General features: G+C 36.0%; 1 protein-coding gene across 2 annotated transcripts; it reads right to left on the bottom strand.

Annotated features, from left to right (window-relative positions):
- Positions 1 to 1,638: 1,638 nt before the first annotated feature.
- LOC109053779 (HBS1-like protein) lies at positions 1,639 to 24,571 on the bottom strand. 2 transcript variants are annotated; one of them, XM_042750295.1, is made up of 18 exons: positions 24,398 to 24,571; positions 23,783 to 23,848; positions 23,313 to 23,453; positions 22,031 to 22,240; positions 12,182 to 12,290; positions 9,701 to 9,927; positions 9,333 to 9,498; positions 9,120 to 9,237; positions 7,357 to 7,503; positions 7,143 to 7,217; positions 5,748 to 5,865; positions 5,054 to 5,122; positions 4,730 to 4,834; positions 4,055 to 4,145; positions 3,855 to 3,963; positions 3,648 to 3,748; positions 2,710 to 2,854; positions 1,639 to 2,579 (listed from the first exon to the last, which is right to left on the bottom strand). In XM_042750295.1, exons 1-18 carry the CDS (start codon positions 24,438 to 24,440, stop codon positions 2,568 to 2,570), a joined length of 2,052 nt encoding a protein of 683 aa, XP_042606229.1. In that variant the 5' UTR covers positions 24,441 to 24,571; the 3' UTR covers positions 1,639 to 2,567. The 2 variants fall into 2 exon arrangements, with proteins under 2 accessions (XP_042606229.1, XP_042606230.1); XM_042750296.1 differs by lacking the exons at positions 1,639 to 2,579; positions 2,710 to 2,854; positions 3,648 to 3,748; ... (9 more) ...; positions 9,701 to 9,927; positions 12,182 to 12,290 and adding an exon at positions 19,081 to 21,389.
- Positions 24,572 to 24,636: the final 65 nt, after the last annotated feature.

The raw sequence follows: 24,636 nt of genomic DNA on the forward strand, positions 1-24,636 counted from the left end.
CTGTTGTGCTGCACTATATTTTGTGTGTTTCATAGGATTTTTTTGGATTAAAAACATTGATCTGATGAACCATCTGAATGTCTTTATTGTGGGGGGGGTACATTTTACCTTCTCTGAATAAGTAATTGTTATTAACTGATATTAATTAACTTTGATTTGAAGAGATAATTTTTACCTAATTTTAATGAGTAAATATATACATAAATTTGAGGTATTGTTACCCAATTTATGCAAGCATTTAATAGCTTTTTACTTCAGATAGTTTATACTCAATATATGGGATTAAATCTACCCCACCAAAGTCGATGCAAATTGTTACCTCACATTTATTGGGTAAATTCTATAGATTAGTTTTTACAGTGCAGAGAAAAAGTGGGTGGATGCTGAAATTTCATTCCTCAAGAAAAAGATATAAACCACCATGTCTAGAAAAATAACATCTATAAGGAGAATTAACAAGCACAAAAAAGACAACTCTTACTGTCAAAATGCCATTGTATGCAGTGATTCAGAAAATTAAAGGAAGGAAACGATCATTAGACAATTATTTTGGATGATTTAAAAAGAGGATCAAAGAGAACAATGAGCCGAAATTAGAGAAAGACAACATTAAAAAGTTTCTATTGTCAAAAATGTTCTTTGTGGGTAATTCAGAAAGCTCTTTGATGCTTTTAAAGCAGAGCTAATGTCAGAATCTCTTGAGACTGTGATTACTGCACTTGTAATTGGCCTAACTCTGCAGCACAGAGCACATACACATTACAACCCAATCCTCAGTCCAGAAGAAGTCATTTGTTACACTGATTGAACCACTTCAACAACCCCAGTGCTATGAAACTAAAAGGTCAAATCCCCCATTTTTCACTTCTGATGGTAATTATTCTTATCTTGTGTGGTGGATAAAGTCTAAGCAGCATATTTATCTTCAGTTTCAGTATATTTTCTTTGTGCCTACGAGTGGAAACAGACTATAAATTTTTCAGCGCATTTCTCTACAACCAAGACGCAGAGACGAATTGATTAAACCAAGCTTCACTGAATCAACGTGTCATCATCTTCCAGTCTTTATCTATTCTGAACAAGCTGCATTCGTGAAATCTTTTGATTATCAGGCCGTGAAGTGGAATATCACAGCAGCACATTCTCACATAAGAAAACAACTTATTAGCTACATCTGTCAGCATTTGAGCACATATAATGAGCATCTGTCGGAGTGAGCACTTTCTGGAATAAGTGGAAAATTACATGATTCGCATAACTCTCATTATACTGCAATGTTCACAAAACATCAATGTACTGGGATTCATGTCAATCAGTATCAGGCCAAAATGAGGTAAAAGCCGAATCAAGAATCCATGAAAATTGTAAGGATGAAAACAAACAGCTTGCATGCAGGAAAAACATACATTCCTGTCCAGAGAATAATAGACGTGTTTGTAAATGTTGAGCAGGGTCATAAAGTATAAAGCTCATTTTAACAGATGTTAACTGCAACTATTTTTAAATCTCACTTTTGTGTTTTAATTATGTGGTGGAATCAGGCTTCCATGATAAAACCAACAAAATTGCAAAATAAATGTAAGACTGTATAAATACTGTGTATAGATTTACAGGCCCAACAACACACACACACTCATGTTTTCCACAGTGATCAATATTTTTTTTATTTTTCTGATGAAGAAGCTTTTCCCCAACTGAACAACTTCAGCTTCCATACACCCAAAAAAAATGTTCTTTAAATTAAAACCCCTTAATAATCAAGTCCAAAGCAGATGGTTACAAGTCAAGTCCGTTAGGTCCTTAAAGTGATTACTGTTAGATTATAGACATGCGGATGAGTTTCTCCACAGAATATCCATTTGCCCACTGGTTCTCGATCCTTCTGTTTTCTCATTAATGATCAAGACTGAGTAGCAGCAATGGAAGGGCAGGTTTCATTCACACTGTCCCGCTCACACGAGAAACTGATGGAGGAGATGAGAGCAGCCAGCTGTGTTGCTTAATCTATTTTCCCTTTTACAAATGTACACATCCTTAACTAATTTGATTAATTAACCTTAAAAACCTTCCATTTGAACCCAAACTAAATGTCCATTATGTGCTGCCATCTTGTAGTCAAAAATGATGCACTTTACAATAATCTAAATAAAATATTAAATAATAAAACAATGAGTTCAGTTTATAATGTAATAAATGAATGGAAGCAAACCAAAGTAAATTACAGGTAAATGTTCTGTGTGTGTTTTAGGAGGGTTTAAGTTGAAATTTTGGATTGATTATTACACAGATCAATTGTATACTGCAAGTTGAGGGGCAAGACAAAATGCAGTCTCTCTCTAACACACACATACACACACACACACACACACACACACACACACACACACAAACAGTCACACTCAATCTAGGGCCTTTAACCAGGTGAAATGTGAACTGTGGCTAGATGATGCCTTGCAGGCATCTGTGTGTATTCACTTTATGTTTGTGTAACTCTGAGGGGGAATTGCACTTCTTTCCAGAGGTTTCGGCCAGTTTTTTTTTCTGGAGGATCCAGTTCAAACTGGTTCTCACTCTTTGATCTAGAACAGTATAAACATTAGCAGTATTAACAAGCAACACATCCTCATGATGCAATATCAAAAAATGCTGATTAATACAAAACAGGAATGTGTTTCGTGAGAAAAGGTGGATATATGTACTGCCTTTTACCTCAGTGACAACTCCAGCAGCAATGGTCGAGCCCACATATCTCAGCATGAACCGCCCCAGTTCTTTATAGTCCTTATAGAGCTCCAGAGCCACAGGCCTCTGTGTTTGAATCTCCACCACAGCATTCTGTCCTTTACTCAAACACCTGCACAACATTCATACACCATCAACAACAAGCTGACAATGATTCTTCAGCAAAAACACAATCATTAAAGAAACAATTCACCCAAAGATGATATCAGAAAGTGCCAATAGCAATCTCAAACTTGGAATATGGGAAAGAGTTTTGTCTTAGGTTGTCTTTTCATTCATACTAAAAAAAAAAAAAATTATAAATAATATTTTAGTGTCTATTAACTGGAATTGTATGTGCTTTTGACTTTTATAGGATTTTTTAAAAACACTTCTATTTAGCTTCAATTAATTTTTATTTCTACTTTAGTTATTAATTAATTTAGTTATTTCATTTATTAATAATAATTCTTCAACTTAAACTTTAGTTAGTTTCCAAGGAAAGTTTTTGAATTCAATTATCTACAAGTTATCTAATATTTACCTCAGCTTTATTTATATTACCAACATTTATTTTTAATAGTTTTATTTTTCATTAACAATAACAACACTGCAGTAGCTCTCAAATCTCATTTGTACTTACACATCAAAGGAGAAGAGACTCAGCAAATAATCTCTTAAATTTATGTTCATCATACAACAATACTTAATGTTCATCATCAAAAATCTGTCATATAGGGTTGTTTAGAACGCCTTAGGACTTTTTTTTGAATATATATATATGACAGACACTTCACTTTTCACAGTTTACTGGCTTACTAAAGAAAGTAAGTCATCCATGGAAGTTTGGAACAACATGAGGTTGAATAAAATTATAATAAATGACCATGCGCACAAATATGACTCCATATAAATCATCCACTTACTTTGGTTTCTTCTTGAGAACTTCTCCACTACTTTTGTGTAATACACTGACTAACTTCCTAATAGTGGCCGGTTCGCTTACGGTCTGATAATGTAACAGTACCTGACAATCAAACACAAAAAACAAGTAAATGTTAACAAATGCACTTGCACGTCCCTCATAAATAAATAGTAAATACAGTCTAAACAGAGAGAAGGCATTTTCTTACGGGGAAGCCTTGTGTGACAGGAACTTCTATATTAAAGAGGAGAATTCTTGCTCGGAATCTTGTACAGGCTCTGATGGGCTCTTTGGGATCACAGAATATACATCCAACACTAGAAAGAGAAGACAGAGTGACGAGAAAACACCATACATGATTCCAGAATCAACAGAGTTTTTCACACTAGTGTTTCTTTGCACACTCACTTTATTTTAATGATGTCCATGCCAGTTACAGTTAGACTGACATGATCACCAGCAGCTGCCCAGTCTAAAGCTTCATCATGGAGAGTGATCCCTAGAGAGAGACAGATGCATCAATTAAAAAATAATTAATGAAATAAATAAAAATAATTGCCATCATTTATGGCAATTACGGCTAGGCGATACATTAACATTCAAAAGTTTGAGGCTAGTAAAATCTTAGAAAGTCTTTTATACTCATCTAGGCTTTGTTAATTTAATGTAATTTTTTTTTTTACTATTTAAAATCACTGTTTTCTATTTTAATACTATTTAAGATGTAGTTTATTCCTGCGATGGCAGTATTAAAAAAGTATTAAAATTACTGACCCAAATTTTTTTTAACTATAGTGTATATTTTCATAATATTCATGATGTATATGAAATGATCTTGCTGGCAAAAAAAATTATGCAGTATCATAACTACCGCAATAATACTGATAATACTCTTTTTTTGTATCAATACACTAGTTTTGATTTACACTAAATGTTTTATATACTGTTTTAGTCTTTATTGCATATTATTTAATATTTATATGTTGCACAGTCTTTCATGACAACACCAGAAGAGGGCAGTGTTGCATGTCCTCTTAAAGCAATGCCTGACTCTCTAAATTGATAAAGCTGCTGTGTGTTTACCTTTAACCGTGCAGGTCTCATTAGGAGGCATGGCCAGAACTTTATCACCTGTCTGAATGAAGCCAGCCTCGATCTTCCCCGTCACACAGAACCCAGAGCCCTGATCTGAAAACAGTGGGGCTGTTTAGGTTATCATAAAGTAAAATGTCTCTTAACTGGCTATAATGAAAGTAAAAATAAGGGGTTGTTTCTTTTTCTTTCTTTTTTTTAAATAACAAGGGAATACATGCACAGAATCCACCTTGATATTTCAATTAGAAATCAATTGATTAACAATCCATTAGATTTTGTACATTTTGCTTTTATGGTGGTTCCCATGCTGACCTTTGAAGACGTCTGAGACACAAAGCCTGAAGGACTTCTCCACTGAACGCTGGGGTGGTTTAAACGCATCTGCAGACCGAGAGAAAGAGGTGAGGAAAGATGCAGTAGTCTGAAGGTTTTCTGTTTGCCTCATCAAGTTTTGATGAGTCAGAGTAAAACTGCTGAAGTAAAACTAGCCAGTCAGCCACCAATCAATTCACGGCATCATGACACAAGAATTTCTGTGAAAATCATCACAGCAGTGAATTCTACTCTTACACACACATCTCTGTACATGAACACAGAAGCACTCATTCAAACATTTAAATGTGCCACATCAGAATTTTGAACCAGGTGGATTTTTTTAATGCAACATAAAAAATAAAAAACTTTGATAATTAATTTGCATAAGTATTGGAGGTGAAAAACTAATGCACATGTCAAAATTTGGTCAATTTAGTCACAGTTGCACATTCTGCAGACCATTTGATCATTATCTACTCACCCTCATTTTGCACAAAAGAAAGGATTTTCACACCCAAAAACAGAAAAATAGTTCTCAAAATGTCAAAGCTCCTCTTTTCCAAATTTCCTCTATTTAAATAATAAAATGACATTATAACGTATTTTTTTCTATATTCTATTCATGTGCATGACATCTTTGCTTGAATGCAATCCAAAACACACAAAAAAATGAAAATGGACACACACACACCTATCTGTTCCAGTAGGCATGGTCCAGTGTACCAGGCTGTAAGATCTGCAACTTTACTCCTAGTAGTCAGATTTTCTCCTGAGAGGCCACTGGTAGGGATGTAAAACACATCGGAATCCTGCAAAGATAAGCACGTTTGTAACGCATGGCACAGATCATTTCCATAGTGCAATGTGCTGTTGATGGATTACTGTAAATCAACAGGCTGAAAGGAACCATTAAATGTTGCTGTACATTTCCAAACCATTCACCTCCCACGTTTTTATCGGCCACTGGATGTTTACAGTTACACTTTGTGCTGGTACATCACAGATGACATATCCAACATTATCAATACAGTTAACTGGTAAAACATCTAATGAAGATCAAGAAGATGTAATAAAGATCTATTTATATAATCTAAAATACTAAAAAATGCCAAAAAATAACAAATACTGCATGCACAATAGTCTCCATTGTTGTGACAGTAGAGCTACATTTACATTTAAAAAATGTTAAGAATTTCTCATGTTGACCAGAATTAACACATCGCACTCATAATATTTTAGAAACTAGATGTACTAAAAACAAGTTGAGCAAAGGTGAAACTACTAAAAAGCTGAGGCCTGCAGTCAGTTTCTCTTCCGTAGCCCATATTTCATTATTACAGTGTAAGAATTTTCTTCTATTCTTGTGTCATAATATGTACGGTTTTGAACAAAATTGAAAATTCTGTCATTTTTTACTCGTCCTTATTTGGCACCATTCAAACAAAAATATTCTGTATTTTGCAAAATATCCAAACTGCCTTACTGTACTAAGACTTTGTAAGCTTTTTAACAAAGTCATTCATAATTCATATGATTTATGCAAAAAGGAAAATGTTCCCCTACACCACGGCCTCCTCTGTGCTCAATTAAAAAAAATATAGCATGTCAAAATGCACAGCAAACAGGTTTGATGTCATTGTCAAATGTCTTCAGCTCTTATATTTTCTATTAAAATATTTGAAGATTTTCAACACTTGATTTTCAATCTAATTTTCACACAGCTATATCGTATCAAGTTCATAAAAACAACACACTGAACATTTTGCAAAACATATTCAAGCAAAAGCAAATAAGTCATAAAACCAGGTAGAAAATACTGACAAGTATCAGCCTGTAAGCACATATTGTGTTAGATTCAATCAGAAACGTGTGAAACATATTTTTAAAATGGAGTTTCTGGATGTGTCATCAATCAGATAAAGCCTTACTTTATCCAGAAGCACTAACAGACAAATGCTTGCAGACACACTCATACAAAATCATGCACATAAATGACAGTAACAAAATTTGGGGGGAAATTACTCGGGGACAACATGTAGAGGGGGGAAAATACATAAACATCCTCTATGTGCAAAGACTACATTACCTTAAAACCAGCCTGCTTCAGAAAGTGACCAAGCTTCGAGATGATTTCCTGGAACCTCTCCTGCTGCCAGTTCACCTGCAAACACACACACACACAATGTGATGAGCAGGAGTGGTGGGAGAGGGATTGAAGCAGAGTTCTCAGACATAAATAAAATTATGATTGACACTGCTGTGGGTTACTGTATGCTGTTGTGGTCACTATGGTTACCCACCTGGTCCATCTTGTTGACAGCAACGGCAAGCTGCGTGACTCCGAGGGATCGAACCAGCAGCCCATGCTCACGGGTCTGCCCCCCCGCTTCGAACCCGGCCTCAAACTCCCCACGACTGGCATCTACGACTAACACAGCAACATCTGCCTGCAAAACACAAACACACACAACCTCAGACACTCTGACCAGAATCCACCACTAATGACACCTGCCAAGTTAACCCATACACTGAAGTCGCTCACAAAAAAAGTATTGTGATGTGTAATATTTACCCATTTTTATTTGTATTTAATGTGTGTGTATGTGTGTGTATATATATAAATATATATATATATCCACACACACACACATTAAATACAAATAAAAATGGGTAAATATTACATATATATAAAATTATATATAAAATGCACACATATGTAATAAACAAGTAATATATATTACATATTGTATATATAATAATATATAATGTATACAATATATATAAAAATATTCATATTAATAAATAATGTAAAAATATACATACAAAAAATATTTTATATATATATATATATATAATATATATATATATATATATATACACATTTACATACACACACACACACACACACACACACACACACACACATGTATTGATTTTTTATTATACATATATATGTTACAGATTCTCGGATTCTTAAATCAGTATTGCTTTGTCATGTCAATTTCAGCTTCCGAAATCATACAGTAAAAGTCTAGACCCAATACACACCCACCCTCAATATACACACACACCCATTGCCCCCAAAAGCCCTTTCTCAGCAGACTGTCAGGAGGAAATGAGTAAATCCGGCCCATACAATGTGACTAATTTCATTCAGTGCATTTGTAGGTATCAGCCAAATCCAAACACACACACTCATATACAGACTACTAGTGGTGGTGGCACCCAAATCCCACAAATAACAAGTTTCATTGAGACTTTGCTTTGCACAAGAAATTATGCACAGACATCAGTTGTCCTCTCGTAAACTTGTGCACACAAAAAGGGTGGAGGCAAATAAAGAACAGGATTTCATTAGAAGATTAGTTCAACTAGAAATAAAAAACTAGGTCATTTACTCACTTCACTGTCACTCTGAATCTGTAAGTCTTTCTTATGTGGGGAAATTTTGAATTAAGTGCCCATGCAATTACAATTCAAATTTCAAAAAACACACTATGAGAGCAGCATAAAAGTGGTTCATATGACTTGTGCACTAATTTCCAAGTACTCTTAAGCAATACGATAACTTTGTGTGAGAAACAGACCATAATTACATCACTATTCAAAGGTAATTTTCCCCTGTAGTGAGCTGTTAACCACTGTGGCCAGACCATTGAGCTAGTGCGCTGAACTCTGAACCAGTCCCATGTGTCATTGATTCATTCAGATCATTTTTTACCCATATCAACTGCTTCATTAAAGATCCAACGCAACAAAATGATTCATTTATGAATCAAACAATGTTACTGCACTTCTCTCAAGAACACGCCAATCAGTTACAGTAGGCCAGATGTCAAAGGTTTCAGTGTACCACTTTTTTAGTTGGAAATTTCTGTGTAATTCAAACACAAAGGTATTACATGTATAAGATTGGGAATATAGTGCACAAGTTGGATGGGCCTATTTTACTGTGCCTCTTTATCCTTTTTGAAAGTTTTACTTGCTTGCTGCTCATTGCAACTGCCTGAAAAAATTATTCAGTGCTGTGGGGAAGATTTAAAACAAACAAAAAGGAAAGTACCTGTGCAGCCCCTGTAATCATATTCGGAATGAAGTCTTTGTGTCCCGGTGCGTCCATCAGAGTTATAACCTTCGAGTCGGTCTCAAACTTTGTCATGCCCACATCCATGGTCACTCCTCTATGAAACAGAACAGATGATAAACAAATAAATCTTGGTTCGGGTTACTTATACCAAACAGAAATGACAGCTGAATGTGTTTGTATTAAACGTACCTGTCTCTCTCCTCTCCTGTCTCGTCCAGTACCCACGCGTAAGCGAATGAGGCCTTGCCAGCTTTCTTGGCCTCCTGCTCATATTTATGCATGGTTCTCTTATTAACGTTCCCCAGCAGATATAACAGATGACCCATGAGAGTGCTTTTACCAGCATCTACATGACCTACAAACACACAAAAAAGTTCAAGTTTCACATTTACTGCATATATAATTTTTTTTTTTTTTTATCTAACAGAGACATTACGCATCCAAATACTTTAGGGGGTGACTTTATGGTAATTGGATTAATCAAAAGAATAAAACTAATTCAAATGCAACACCAAAATATTAAGTGGATGAATAGTGAGAGAGAGAGAATATCATGCCTATGACCACCAGGTTGAGTAGCGGTTTTCCTCCTTGTCTCTTCTCCAGTTCAGCACGGATGTTGAGCTGCTGTTTGCTCTTTCCAGCTGGTCGAGTCGGGGTCGGGGCGGCAGAGTCTTCATTCACAGCCGATGGTTTGGATGGGGTCTCGGTGGTTGGTGCAGCAGTGACCTCTGGACTCGGGCCTCTGCGAACTGATGGGACAACAACTCCGTTTTCTTCCGCACTATAAAGACACAAAAAATCAAATGTTACCTCAGATGTCAGTATCATTTGCATTTGCAAGAAGCTTTGCTCACCGAGGCTGCATTTATTTCATTAAAATACAGTAATATTGCAGACATTATTACAACTAAAGACATTTTTTTTTCTATTTCAATACATTTAGAAATGTTGCCATTACTCCAGTCTTCACTGTTACTTGATACTTCAGAAGTAATTCTTATATGCTGATCAGGAGCTTAAGAAACATTTTTATTATTTTATTAATTTATTATTCATATTTTTGTGGACACCATGATATGTTTTCAGTACTCTTTGATGAATATAAAAAAAAAAAAAAAAAAAAAAAAAAAAAAAAAAAAAAAAAAAAACACCTTACTCTAATTGACATAGAAATATTTTAGGTTAAACTTTATTTTAAGGTGTCCTTGTTACAATGTTATTATACATTACACCATTATACATATAAGTACTGAGTAATATTAACTAACTACATGTAATTATATGGTTAGTGTTAGGCTTGGGTTATTTGCATGTAATTGTGCATAATTAATTGTTTTTATAATAGTAGTACGTGTAACATGTCACAAGGACACCTTAAAATAAAGTGTTACCATATTTTGTAACATTATAAATGTCTTTACTGTCCCTTTTGATTAATTTAATGCATAAAAAGTATTTATTTATTTCAAACCAAAAAATAAATCTAACTAACCCCATACTTTCTGAATGTTAATGTACTGAACAATCTACATTTCAACTTTTTAAACACAAAATGCTGAGATATTTTTAGTAAAAACCTACAATTTTTTTCTGAAATGGAAAGATTATGTGGAAACTTTATCATGAGTCCTTGAACAGCCATTTAAACAAACTGTTCTGAACAAACAACCTATTAAATAAAAGTACACTGGTTGTTCCACCTGCAGATACCCCTACACCCTTTTTACTGAGCTCGACGGGTGTGGTGTGTGGCTGAAGGAGTGGGAGTGATAGGCTGTGGGTTTGTGTTAGAGAGTGTGAGAGATTAATCTTCAGGCAGCAGCCATCTCTGTGGTTTTCTGCTATCCCAGAATGCAATGCAGGTAGACAAACTTTGCCTGGTTTGGAGAATTAATTATTTGCCATACGCTATTCTGTGGATAGCAAATGACCAAGATGAAGGTCTTTTTTTATTTATTTTACATTTCAAAAACGCATGTTAACAAAGGACACAAATCTCAATTCCACTACATCAAGACACAAGGTAAACCCTCTAATTAGCAATTTATCTGACAATTTTATCCAAAATGACCTAAACTTTCTATTACTGTGGCGTCATACTTCAAAATGTTCCAAAATAAATAAAAAACTATAAATGTAATAAATTAAAAAGTGAAAGTGACGTGACATACAGCCAAGTATGGTGACCCATAATCAGAATTTGTGCTCTGCATTTAACCCATCCAAAGTGCACACACACAGCAGTGAACACTCACACACACACACCGTGAACACACACCCGGAGCAGTGGGCAGCCATTTATGCTGCGGCACCCAGGGGGCAGCTGGGGGTTCGGTGCCTTGCTCAAGGGCACCTCAGTCATGGTATTGCCGGCCCGAGACTCAAACCCACAACATTAGAGTTAGGAGTCAAACTCTCTAACCATTAGGCCACAACTTCCCCTGCAAAAACTAAATTAAATGAAAATTAGACATTTTGCTGAAGTACTAAAATTAGTAAAACTGAAGTAAAAATGCAGCTTAATAAAAATACTTACATAAAAAGATAAAATAGAGAAGCACATTAAATTACCAAAACTAAAATGAAATCAAGACATTATTAAAGTAAAAGCTAATTCAATTAAATTCAATTAATTAAATATTATAATAGTATATGAATAACACTAAAATAACACTGCCCTGACAATCATAAAATCTAATTCAAAACCCTGTTAACTGTAACTGTATATTGATCTAAAACTACAACACATACTATGAAATTGTAAGTGGCTGTGAGCATTTCCCTAGTGTTCACTCTAGGCTGACGAATCACTGAAAATGTGACCTATCTTGACTGATTAGGACACGCTGATACAGTGATACTTATTGCAGGGACAGTCCCCGTGGAGTGAGCTGTGGTTAAATGCTTTGTTCAACAGTGCAAGTCGGTGATAGATCACCGTTTATAGAGCATCCCTTATAAGGTTTGAACCTACAATGTTTGGGTTACAAGGGGCAGATCTTTAAACCACTTCCACATTACCTCGATTGGCTTACCTTCGCACATCAAAGCCCATGGTCTGCTTCTTGCCTGACACAGTCATGCGGGCAACCTTCGGGACAACCTCTGCTTCAACACGACTCTCTGAAGCCTCCCGTGCTTTAGCTAGAATGTAGAAAACAGCATGCATACACTAAATTTAGATTTTTTTATAATATATATATAGTATTGATGTTTAACTGTAATATTTCAAGAAAGATTAAAACATTAATTCACCCAAAATAAAATTTTCTCACTCTCAAGGCCATCCAAGATGAGATTGTTTCTTCATCAGAACAGATTTGGAGAAATTTAGCATTAGATCATTTGTTCACCTATGAATCCTGTGCAGTGAATGGGTGCCATCGGAATAAGAGTCCAAATAGCTAATAAACAATCACAAGTAATCCACACGACTGCAGTCCATTAACTAACATCTTGTTTTTAATAAATTCAGAACAACTTTTTAACTTTAAGCTAAAATACTAGTCCTCTATAATATTGCTTTCTCCTGTAAAAAAAAAAGTTGTCTTGTCTGAATCAGGAGAGAAATATGCACAGATGACTTTTTCACTGGAGAAAGCGCTGGATTACAGGTTAATCAGGAGCTACGACTTAAAGTTAAAATACATCAATGATTGATTCGTTTCATATAAACATATAGCTTTTCACTTCACAAGATGTTCACATGTTCATTGATGGAGTTGCGTGGATTGATGTTTTTATCAGCTGTTGGGACTCTTGTTCTGACGGCACCCATTCACTGCAGCGGATCCATTGGTGAGCAAATAATGTAATGTGATTTTCCCCAAATCTGTTTCGATGAAGAAATACGTCTCATCAACAATCTCATCTACATCTCCAAGGGAGAGCAAATAAAAATTTTTGGGTGAACTATTCCTTTAAAGAAAAGACGTGTTTTCCCAGAAACTTTTTCAGCACAAACCAAGCCTTTTACACTATACTACTTTCATAAAATGTATGACAGTGTACATTTTATGAAGGCAAGTTTCCTGTTTGGTACAGTATAAAGGGTTACTCATTTTCAGATGAGCAGATGTGTGTGTCAGTGCAATAGACATGTGCTGAGCCTTGTTTTCTCACTATCTTACTGAAATTCATGAGTCAACTCCTCCACACTGCACCAAAACAGGCTCTCAGAGCCAGAGAGGGGGAAGGGATGAACAAAAACGAGGATGAGAGAGTATTTTTTTCTGTCCCTGTAAGGTAAATTGCTACAGCGAGTGCTCGGTGTCTCGTCATAGCAGTAGAGCCGTTTCAGTGGCAACGGCCACAGCCAGTCATCTCTTACTGAGCAGTGAACGCTCTGGCCAGGAAAGGGTTAACTCCGGCACGTCACTTGTACTCCCACACTGACTGTGCACTTCCAGCACACAGAGGGTTAATGTGCTAAAATAATGCAACCTCTAACCCCCAAGAACTAAATGAGAATAGAAGATGAGAAAACAAGTAGGTTAGGGGGATCTTATATTTATTTTAAAAAAATTTCAAGGAAAAAATACAACGGGAAAAAACACACTTTGAACTTCGGGAGAATTTGCGAGATGTCTGACTCACCTTGGGGAAAAAAAACATTGATCTTAATCATTTTTAAGGCATCATAACGTGGGAATTTACATGTATTTGTGTTGTTATAGAAACTAACGTTAATAATTATATAAAAATAAACACCATACAAGTCCCCAGATGTGTCTGACTTGGAATAGCCACACCACAAGGACCCTTTACACACACAGAGCTCAAGACGACAACAAAACACCTGTTACAGGGACAGGAAGTGCTGGGGAATGTAGATATCAGTTCACCTGCTCTCTCGCGCACACACATACTCGGCCACACCCACAAAATATCTCCCATCTGAACACACACACTCAGCAACACTTTACACACAAACCACACCCACACAACATATCTCTACACACACAGCCACCAGAACGCTCTGTGCTGCCAAATTCAACTCAATTCTGACAAAGAGCTCACTACATACAATGAAAATTTTTTTGTTGTTGTTTTTTTAAGATACAACCATAAAGTATGGAGAAAAAAAATAACCACTGCCTTCTGACATCTACACTCTGAAAACACTCAAACAATTATTTTAACAGCATTTATTATTATTATTAATACTTTCCATATGCCACATTCACTAATTATATTCACTCCTGATGAACATTTTTTTTTTATTTTTACTATTTCCTCCATAAACGTCATTTATACATTTACCTTACTGAGTATCTACACTGTCTATTTCAGCATTATAAATATTCATTTGGAAATACTGTATAAACATCAGATATCGTGTCAATAAAGCATTGTTGTCTCTGTGTCGGATGTTGTTCCCAACTGTGATGACAATAAACACATGTAGAAAAATACAAAAAAAAACCTGAGAGACACACACCCTTCAGGATATGTAAATGTGCTCTTCCTAGAAAAACGGATCCAGGACTATTCAAACACCAGGGAGACATGATTCTACCTGATTATCTGCCATCTCATTTACTCACTGTCAGTCAGTGACTGCACACACATCTCTCACTCTGTTCTTACTCCATCCTTCTAGATCTGTGAACTACCTGCTAGCCCTCGCACCTCCTGTTTGCTAGACATATGAACCAAATCCAATTGAGCCGTGGGGGTGCAATCACAGTAACAGAAAAAGAAAATTAAACTCCATTTCAAATAATAATAAAAAGGTAAACAAAAAAGTTAAAATAAATAAAAATACAAGTTGGATTCCATCAAAACACACAGTCTAACTAAAGAAGTCTGGAAAGTCCAATGTGTTGGGCATGTTTTTTTTCCAGTACGGTCCAGTAGGGGGCGCTAGTGTAATAACTCCTGGAAAGAAACAGGACAAATAAACCCCTGCAAAAACCCAAGAAGGAACGGTCGTCTTTCCAAAACACTTACAGCCTACATTATCTTTTCTCCAGCTTATCTTTCATCCCCTTCTTTTCCATATCAGTTATTTTTATTGAGTGTAGCACGGCTGTCCCATAACTATGGGGAATCCCCACACACTCACCTCACTACTGCCATTCAGACATCCTCAATTTACAAATGACAGCTCACGCACTATTACAGATTTTCTCACATACAGCCTTGCCCATGAAGTACACACCTGCTGAAAACAATACATGAACATGACAGACGCATTCAGATGCATCACAGACTGGTCTTATTTAATCTCTTTCACAAACAGGGAAGGGCAAAGGTTGACAAAGGCCTAAAAGTCTGCATGAATGGGACATTCTTCAACACCTCCATCTTTAAAACACTACTTAAAACTAAGATTGTAAGAAAACTTTTGCAACAATGTATTAACACTTTTGTAACCAACTTAGAACAACTCTACAGGAACCAATAAGATTCAGAACACCCCTAACAGCGACCTAGTCGTGTCCTTTTTACTGTCCTAAGAAAATGTGAGTGCAATTACCTCATGAAAAAATGCACTACCATGATGCTAGGGTAAAGCATTTGAGTGAATGGAGTGAAAGGCATCGTGAGTGAATTTTAGCACATTGCTATGTGATAGCACTGTGAAAAAAATATATATCCGTAAAATTTACAGTAAAAAAACTAGCAGCTGTGGTTGCCAGATTTTTACCGTAAAAAATATGGTACCAACATTTTAAGTTTTACGGATTTAACTTAAATTTACATTTAAATATCATAATTTCATTAACTGATATAATGTTAAAATACCAACTTATGGAAGTACTGAAATCTGTTTAGTACCTCTGTGATACACTGATAACCACCAAAAGTAGGTGGTGATGGGAAAGTCACATGATGAACCAAAGTCAATCACAACCAGCTTGTTGACTAACTAACCCTAACCTTAACCCTAACCGTCATTCACACAAACACCATCATGGTAACACAAATGAAACTGAAATAATGAAATAAACATTAATTTTACAACATTAGATGTAACACAACATACAGAAGAAACAGTTATTTCAAAGAAGAAAACATTAAATGTTAAATGTAATGCAGGGAATTCTGGGAATGTCAATTGTTCCCTGTAAATTATACATTGTTTTTCACTTCCAAAAACGGTAAACTACTGTAAAATTACATGAAATGTCCAATACAGTTTTTCATCGTATATTATAGGGGAATTTACAGTTAACCAATTAACAGGTTTTTTCTTTTACAGTTAAATTCATGGCCATTTCTGATTCTGATTTTATAGGATTTTTCAATAATTCAGTGTTGCTATTTTAAACTAAAACGATTACAAATGATTTTCAACTATTTAAAAAATAGTAAAAAAAATAGATTTAAAAAAATACTTTTAAAAACAATTAAAAAAAACTAAAATAAAAAAATGCAACAAATTTTTTTTTTAAATTTCTAATTAAAAAATGGCATCTAAATAGATGTGCGCAAGTTGAAATACTAAAATTACCAATAGGCAAAAAAAAAACAAAAAAAAAAAACTAAACAAAAATACTGCAAAAGACAAAAGCGCACAAAATTAAGCAAAAATTAAAATAAAAACTGAAACTAAATGCTAATTTAAAAAATAATAAATACTATAATAATAGTAATAATAGTATTATAAATGACAGCAAGTTGCTAAACACTTAACTGGATGCTCAGGTCAGTTACAAGGGCTAGACTGTTGCTAGGGCTTCCTTGATTTGGGGTGCATTTCCAAAAAGCAACTATGGTCGCAAGTTATGTTGTTACCAAGAGAGTTCAACAGAACAGGCTGCTGTAGTTGGCTAATGATGCTTTTGGGAAACACACCCCTGAATGTGTATTCTATGTAGCCAAAAAGGCATTGCTAAGTGGTTGCAAAGGTTTCAGAATCTCAGCTCAGAATCAAATCAGTTTTAGTTTTGCTAATTACTAGTTTCTTACTTCATAGAAAAACCAACCATGTCTCTATGACATTCAGACCCTTCGATATGACTTAGGTTACTACTGCTTACATCTATGGGATTGTATCACTAATATTACCATCCGTCAGATGAAAATAAATAAATAAATCTTAGTAGCACAAACAGTTCAGGACGATTTGATGGCAAACTTTAATTTCTAGCATTTAGGGTTTGTTCAAATCTGCAACTCCAACAATGATGCTTAACTTGGCAAACGCCACTAATGAACCTAAAAATCAATTCACATTCTGACTTTTAGCTAAATTAAATAGGTATAGAGATTACTGCATATGAACCCTCAGCAGGTCTTCAAAGTCTAATTTGGGTAAAATCATCTCTAGTTCTACTGACAGAATTCAGGGGAGAGCAAAGAATGAGAAAACAAGAAACAGAGTCTGACAGAGAAAGAGAAATCTAGCTACAAATGATCTTTATTGATGCTCTCAAATAGGGTCAATAATCTCTCTTGTTCTCACTCTCTGACCAATCTATGTAGTGCTGCACGTCTCGCAGCACAGGCACAATGACATATCACCATCTCTGCAAAAGCCACAAAGTGCAAAAAAGGGAGAAAACGTCAAAGAGCAGTAACACGGCCAGCTGTAAACCAGTCACTCTTTCCTGTGTGGGTGGCAAATGAAGGCAGAGAAAACAGAGAGGGGGAAAAAAGGGATAGATGACTTGAGGTGGTCAGATGGCAACGAGATAGAATTTGCAAAACGGAGTGAAAGACAGCAAGTGTGAAAGGTGAGATGCACCATGCTTTTCAAACACAGGCCTTCACCCACGCTTGGCTCGGCAAGCAGAGAGTTAACAACAACACGTGACAAAGAAAGATTAAAGTCTGTGTAGTCAAAGCATCTTAACAGTAAAACAGGGTTTTTACATTTTCTGAAGAAAAGAGTGGACTCTTGCCCATGCAAAACTCCAGCACCATTGTCTTGCTAGAGTTTTCCAGATGTTTGCCAGGGAGTTGCTAAGAATATTCAAAGAGGTTATAAAGTTGCTGCTTACTGTTCCAAGTCAAAAGAGCCCACCAACCAGATATTCTGGTCTCTAGATATGGCACAGGTCTCTCCTTCCATTTAAGTCTAGGGGATTTTCACCAGTTTAATTATCCGCCAGATGCAAAATCATAACGGTGATTTCTTAGAAATGTAAAAACACACCTTTCCTTAAACTGCAAGATCTCATTCATGTGTGACCCAAACTATGCAGGAAAGTTTACACATCAAAGTGTATTATTTAAAGGTCCACACAAAAGAAAACGGTCATTTACTCACCCTCATGTTGTTCCAAACCTGTATGACACAATATTTTGTTCATAAAATGAAAGTCAGTGTTTGGACCCCATTGACTACCATTGTATGGACAAAAAAAAACTGTTCTTCAAAATTATTATTTTGTGTTCTGCAGAGGAATGGAAGTAAATTGTGGCAGAAGTACATACATACAGCACCACTAGTAAAAGAACTGTCAGTGATTAAATGTTCAAAACTTTTTGGCTCTTAATTGATTCTTCTAGTTTATTTAGGCTTAAACTAAGTCTAATTCACTAACAATCCCAAAGAACACCCTTTTTTCGAGTGATTATCAGGATTAAACAGGTTTTGGAGACCAGGTCAGTGTGCAATGAGGAAATAAAGTCAATCTAAAAGTGCACGGGGTGTGTATGTTGTGTGTGTTTTCAGACCATCTTCAGATCAGTGCATGTGTGTATCATCTCCCATGGTGGATGGTCTACCACAATGAAAGCAAAGCCTTTGTAAAAATCTCTTCCAATATGCTCTGGGCGTGTTAACACCTTTATGTGGCCACAAAGACTCTCTGTTTTATATGTACATATGCGCACACACACGCAGTCAAGCAGACACACGTAAGTGATAAACACCACAAGTTAACACACCCTTTAAGGTGAGCAAAAACAAGCTCAGCCTCAACACACACATCAAGTTCCCCTCCACCCCCACATATTCACACACACCTCAACATCAATCTCAGAAATGAAACTGGAAAATCTTTATTTCAGAATATATACAAAACGTCAGGCCCATGGCCACAGCAGTCACTTATGTACATCAGTGCTTTAAAACAAATTAAAAAGTCAGCAAATAATAAAAAATTAATTGAAAAAATATGAAAATGTGTATCAAACTTTTATTATAATAACTAAAATGCACTTTTACAGTGCTGAGTGTCTAACACGTAATAGAAAAAACTCCAGGTGTCCCCAAACCCAAATGTCTTCCCTCTTTCTGTGTTTGTGGTAAACCAACACTGCACCTCATTTCAAAAGGCAGCAAAACAGATGTAGAGAGAATCTGTTGTTGTTTTTTCCATTATTTTTGCACTGTATCTGCTTCTGTATTTTCTTTTTTGCTATTTTTGCAACTCTAGAATTTAAGCATAATTTCTCAAAATGTCATAAAACTACATAATCAAGTACAAAAATACATATTTAGCTTAATGAACCATTTTAAAAATTCTGAAAATATGAAAATCCAAATGAAAAATTCTAAATAGGAAAGACTTTAAAAGTAATACTCAATTACTATCTGAGGTTGTGATGTTTCAGACAAAAATGAAATAAAAAATAAGAGTCCATTTTAACTTTTCAGTGCAATGGATAGCTGTAAATAAATACAAAATTCGAAAATACAAAAGTATGAAGTATTATTGGGCAATGAAATTAAATAGCAGTCTTAGTGCTTTAAATAATTTCAGGGCTCAAATCAATCAGGGTACAAACCATCTGAGGGCTGACATGACTTATTTTCCTAAAATTATAAATGCTGATCTATTTAGTTCATTCATATACACTACTATTCACCATTCAGTCTGACAACTTCTCGATACAGCCTTGCTCCTTTAAATTATGGCCAAAAATGTGGCTGTGGCATCTAAAACATAAAATAAGCCTGAAGTGCAGAGAGTTTTTAAGTTTGGGAGATGTTAAAAATATACAGAAAAAGGTGTTTCTCAAGTCAGTCTCGAGTAAAAGCTTTTCTCTGATTGGCTTTGACTATGTCATCCGGAGAGGGTGTGTCGAAAGAAAACGAGGTGATGTGATGGAGAGGTGGACACTGCACTCGTTCTTTCACTCTCTCCATCTGTCTGCTGTATAAGAAAGCATTATGAGTCGCTTTATTGCACCGGCTCTTCTGGTTTCTCACACGCACACACATCGCTAATGCAAAAATAGATGGTTTAGCAAAGACACGTTTTTTCTGACTGCCGGAGATGTGAGTAAAACTCAATAAGGTTGGTGAGCGACCGTCGGGAGATGTTTGGGACATGAGTGCGCTAAGATCGACACTCTGATTTAAGCTAAGTGGGTGGGGCTTAAGTACAGCTGCTGCAGATTTGTTCAATGCTTGATGCTTAGACCCATTTTCACTCTTAAGCGATGCAGTGCATGTTGGGAATCGCAGACCAAGTGACACTTGGTGTTGGGACATGAGACTGGACAGGGATGGTGCCTCTGAAAAGCCAGGAGGAGCATTTGCGGCAGATGTTCGGATAGGCTTTTGATTGTTTTGAGGACAAGTTGTATGCAAATTATGTGCGTTTTGGAGTCCTGGCAAACTGTCATAGAGTTTGGGACTGTTGTCCTGATGCTCATGGATCAGCTCAGCCAATGAAAGGCTTCCAGAGCTCTTTGCTTGCCCAGGTACTCCCAACGGTCCACTGCTTTGCAGGACAGTGCTCAAAGTTCCTAATGAGACAGGAAGAGGGGCGGATGGCTTAGAATCTTGTAGCGCTAGGCTACTGAGAGAGCAGGTTAAAAGAGATGAGGATGTCGCACCCAGACCAGCTGGGACAGATGTGCCCACAGAGAGACCAGATGAGAGAGTCGCACTAGAACCAACAGACAAACCAGACATAGGTGGGACACTAGGACCCTGAGAGAGCACTGCAGAAAGTGGGGCAGTAGGACCAAGAAAAGAACCAAAAGGACTGGTAGTGAAAGGAACTGTGTTATCCAATGAGAGACCAGTGGAGGGAATTAGAGGAGGAACATTTGTACACTTCTGTTCATGATCCGCTATTAGTAGCGCCAGTGAACTTTGCCCTAAAGTAGACCGCACACCATCACTACCTAAATTCTGAGACAAAGCCACTTTTAAATGGTCTTTTCCCAAACTTCCCAGACCAGGGGGAGGATTTAGAGCAGCAGGTATGGACTTGTTTGGGTCAGGCATGGCTAACAGATCACTGAGGTTGTAAGATTGTTCGCTGCCTCGTTTGCATGAACGTACACTTGATACAGTCTTAGTACTATTGTGTGAGGAAGGAAATAAGGCTCCTTACCTTACGAGGGCCAATTGTAGTCAAAGAGTGCAACCGAGAGGATAAGGAAGGTGATCGAATTTCATTGGTTAGCCGAGACCACAGAGAAAGCAAGAAAAAGGCAATACGTTATACACTGTAAAATTAAGGACATCAGCGATTAAAAAATAAAAAAAAATTCAATTGAAGCATAGAGAAAAAATTTTATCTTACATTTCTTTATTTTATAATTATAAGTTAAAGATGAAAGGTGTACTTTAACATTACAATTCATTTATACACATAATAATAATAAATATTTGTATTAGTAGTATATTATAAAATTAGTACTTTGTAAAATTATTTTAACGCATCATTATTATTATTAATTTATTGCCTCCAACACTGAAATAAAAATTCAGGTTCTCCCCAGTTTTTTGGAAAAACCTCGAAATTTAGCATTTCCCCACCGAGACCTCTGGCCAACTTTATGCATGTTTTTTTTTTCTATCTGTGGTCTTGTTGGTTTTCATTTTCATTTTAGTTTAAAATACATAATAGGGCACATTTTTAAGTGGAAGTAACACAGATGTATTCTGGGTAGCTAATGGTTATAAGGGTGTGTAGGGTTTTTTGGTGGTGTGTATTGGTTTTGGGTGGAAGGGCGTGTTTGTGTACCTTTCTGTGGAGCAGCTGTGGTGATAGGCTCGGGCTGTGGGTTGGTTCTGGCTGGAGGGGCGTGTGTATTGGTGTTCTCCTCAGTTAGAATAAAATCAAGGGCTCTTTGAGGGTCACAGTCATACTTCAGGGCTGCCTGAGTCAGTGTGGAGTCTGGAATTGAATCTCCCAGCACAGCTCTCATCTGATCCAAACAGGAATACAACCGACCTGTCCAAACACAAACAAACAGGAAAATAAGGACAACGGATACTAAAGATTCCCAATGCAATGTTAACATTCCTCAAAACTGAATCTGGATTTTGGACAGGCACAGAATATTATATGAGTGATTACATCAGTATAAACACACAATTGTTTTTGTTCATACAAAGCCTGCTTAGTAAGAAAAGATGTTTTTTTATAGGTTTCCTCAAAACATATCAAGTGGCTTTAAACTGTTTTCAACATTGATAATAATAAGAATTGTTTCTTATAAAGAATAAAGAATATTTTAAAGAATTTTTTAAGGATTATGTGACATTGAGGACTAGAGTAATGTCTGCTGAAAATTAAGTTTTGCCATCACAGGAATAATTTTAAACACATTAAACTGTAATAATATTTAACTATTTTACTCTTTTACAAATAAATGCAGCCTTGGTCAGCATAAAAGACTTCTTTCAAAAATATTTAAAAACTTTTATTTAAAAACACTGCTAGTTTTTTGGGTTGTCTGAACAAACTAGTTGTTTAATCTGTCTTAAGGAAGCTGGTTAGACTGATTCAGTCCACTAGACCCTGATCAGATGCATTTATTGATACAACAGTGCAACACTTCAATAGGGCAACTGACAGAAACTCACCAAACATACACTGTAAGTTAAATAACTATTTCATCTTTATTAATCTTTATTTCCACAACAAAAAAAATCCATAGTTTTCACAAAAAAGAGAGTAACAAACAAAAAAAAGTGTGTGTGTGTGTGCATACGCTCGTTCACTTGGATGGGTTAAATGCATTTTAACACACATAGTATGGGTTATCATACTTTGCTACAAGTCATGTCACTTTTCACTTTTAATTACATGAACATTATACACAGCAGAAAATATGCATATAATTGTCTTGACGGCTATAAAATTTATATAAACTTCATTCTGAAAGTCTATAGTAGCAACAGGCCTAACTTATCTCTACATTCAACCACTTTAAAGGCTTATTATTAAAAATATTAAAGCTAAAAGACTAACTAGCCAGCTAGACGACTAAGTAATCTTTAACAATAAAGTCAGTGTGTACCTTGTTGTAGTGGGTCTAGTGTGCCGGCAATGGTGGGAGATGTTGGCGTCTCCTCTTCCTCCTCCTCATATTCTGCCTCTTCCAGGGTCTCTACGTGTCGAGCCTGCCTGGAGTCTTGACGCGAGTAGATAAACTGTGCAGCTATGAAAAATATAATTCCACAAACATCTCCTTAACAGACAAAACTTAACACCATTATTATACAGTTATTTATTCAACATGTTAATGAATATGGGTTTTGCTATTTTATTCAAAAAATAAATAAATAAAAATAAACATAAAAGACAAGCAAATGGTAAATTTTCATAAATGGCACTGTCAAAGGTTAATGGGTTCAAACCAAATCTTTTTATCAACTCACTCAAGCAAATATGACCAAAGTGATATGCAATTGGGCTTTATGGCTGATCTGAATGACTGGTAGCCTCATAATACGGAATTTATACGTTTATTTAATACTAAACACAAACCAGTGGCAGGAGAGATGCAGTAGTCATCTTCCACTGACTGCCCGTACATGTCATCATCCTCAAAGTCTATAAACAAGGAAGAAATGGAGACAGTTCTGTTATATTGTCAGTAAAAAGCAATCCCGCTGCACCAACAAACAGGAAAGCATTGATGGGGCCTAAAAAAAGCTTTGCTTAGTCAGCCACTCCACCTGAAGCAACGCAAGAAAAGTTATGAACAAAGCTGACAGTCAAAACTCACAAATACAGGGTTGAAATAGAGTAAATTTATGAAATCTTACAAGAAAAAGAATCCAGATGTTATTTTGTCTTATATAAACTACAAAGCTGATTTGTGTTCACCAAAAATATATAACGTTATATAAAAAAAATAAAATAAAAAAGCCAGATGTAATGTAATGTTGGCTGTGTTTACTATTACTAGAAACTACTGAGTTTAAAAGCGCAGAACTCGTCATCAGGTGAACAGTACAGCTGTCCCCATCTGAAACAGTGACACGACAGCAGTCTGTCATCATCTGCAGCACCGAACACTGTATAAATAAACCAGCTAACTAGCAAACATACAGGCCTCTTTACAAAAAAGCGGTTAAATATCATATTCCTCCAGTATACCTTCGTCGTAGTTATAACCTCGGACATTCCTGTGACGGGACATTTTTTGTTCGACGGCTTTTTTTCACGTAAACAAAGTACGCAAGGCAAGAAATCAATTGTCAGTGTACAGTTTAGACATGCGTCTCACTCCACTGCCGCCATGTTGACGGCCGTCACAAACAGGAGAGACGCGCATGCGCAGTGAGAAAATACGCAGACAGTATAAGTACATTACAATTTATATTCTGAAAGTCTCT

This window comes from Cyprinus carpio, chromosome B23, assembly GCF_018340385.1.
Source record: "Cyprinus carpio isolate SPL01 chromosome B23, ASM1834038v1, whole genome shotgun sequence".
Lineage (NCBI taxonomy): Eukaryota > Metazoa > Chordata > Actinopteri > Cypriniformes > Cyprinidae > Cyprinus > Cyprinus carpio.

What these genes read in the sequence shown, in the direction of transcription:
- LOC109053779 (XM_042750295.1), bottom strand. Translation starts at nt 24,440, where the DNA reads ATGTCCCGTCACAGGAATGTCCGAGGTTATAACTACGACGAAG. An exon ending in TGTCTCAGACGTCTTCAAAG is followed by an intron (nt 4,835 to 5,053) that starts GTCAGCATGGGA and finishes CACTGTTTTCAG; the next exon opens with ATCAGGGCTCTGGGTTCTGT. An exon ending in GTTCTCAAGAAGAAACCAAA is followed by an intron (nt 2,855 to 3,647) that starts GTAAGTGGATGA and finishes AATGTTGTGCAG; the next exon opens with GTGTTTGAGTAAAGGACAGA.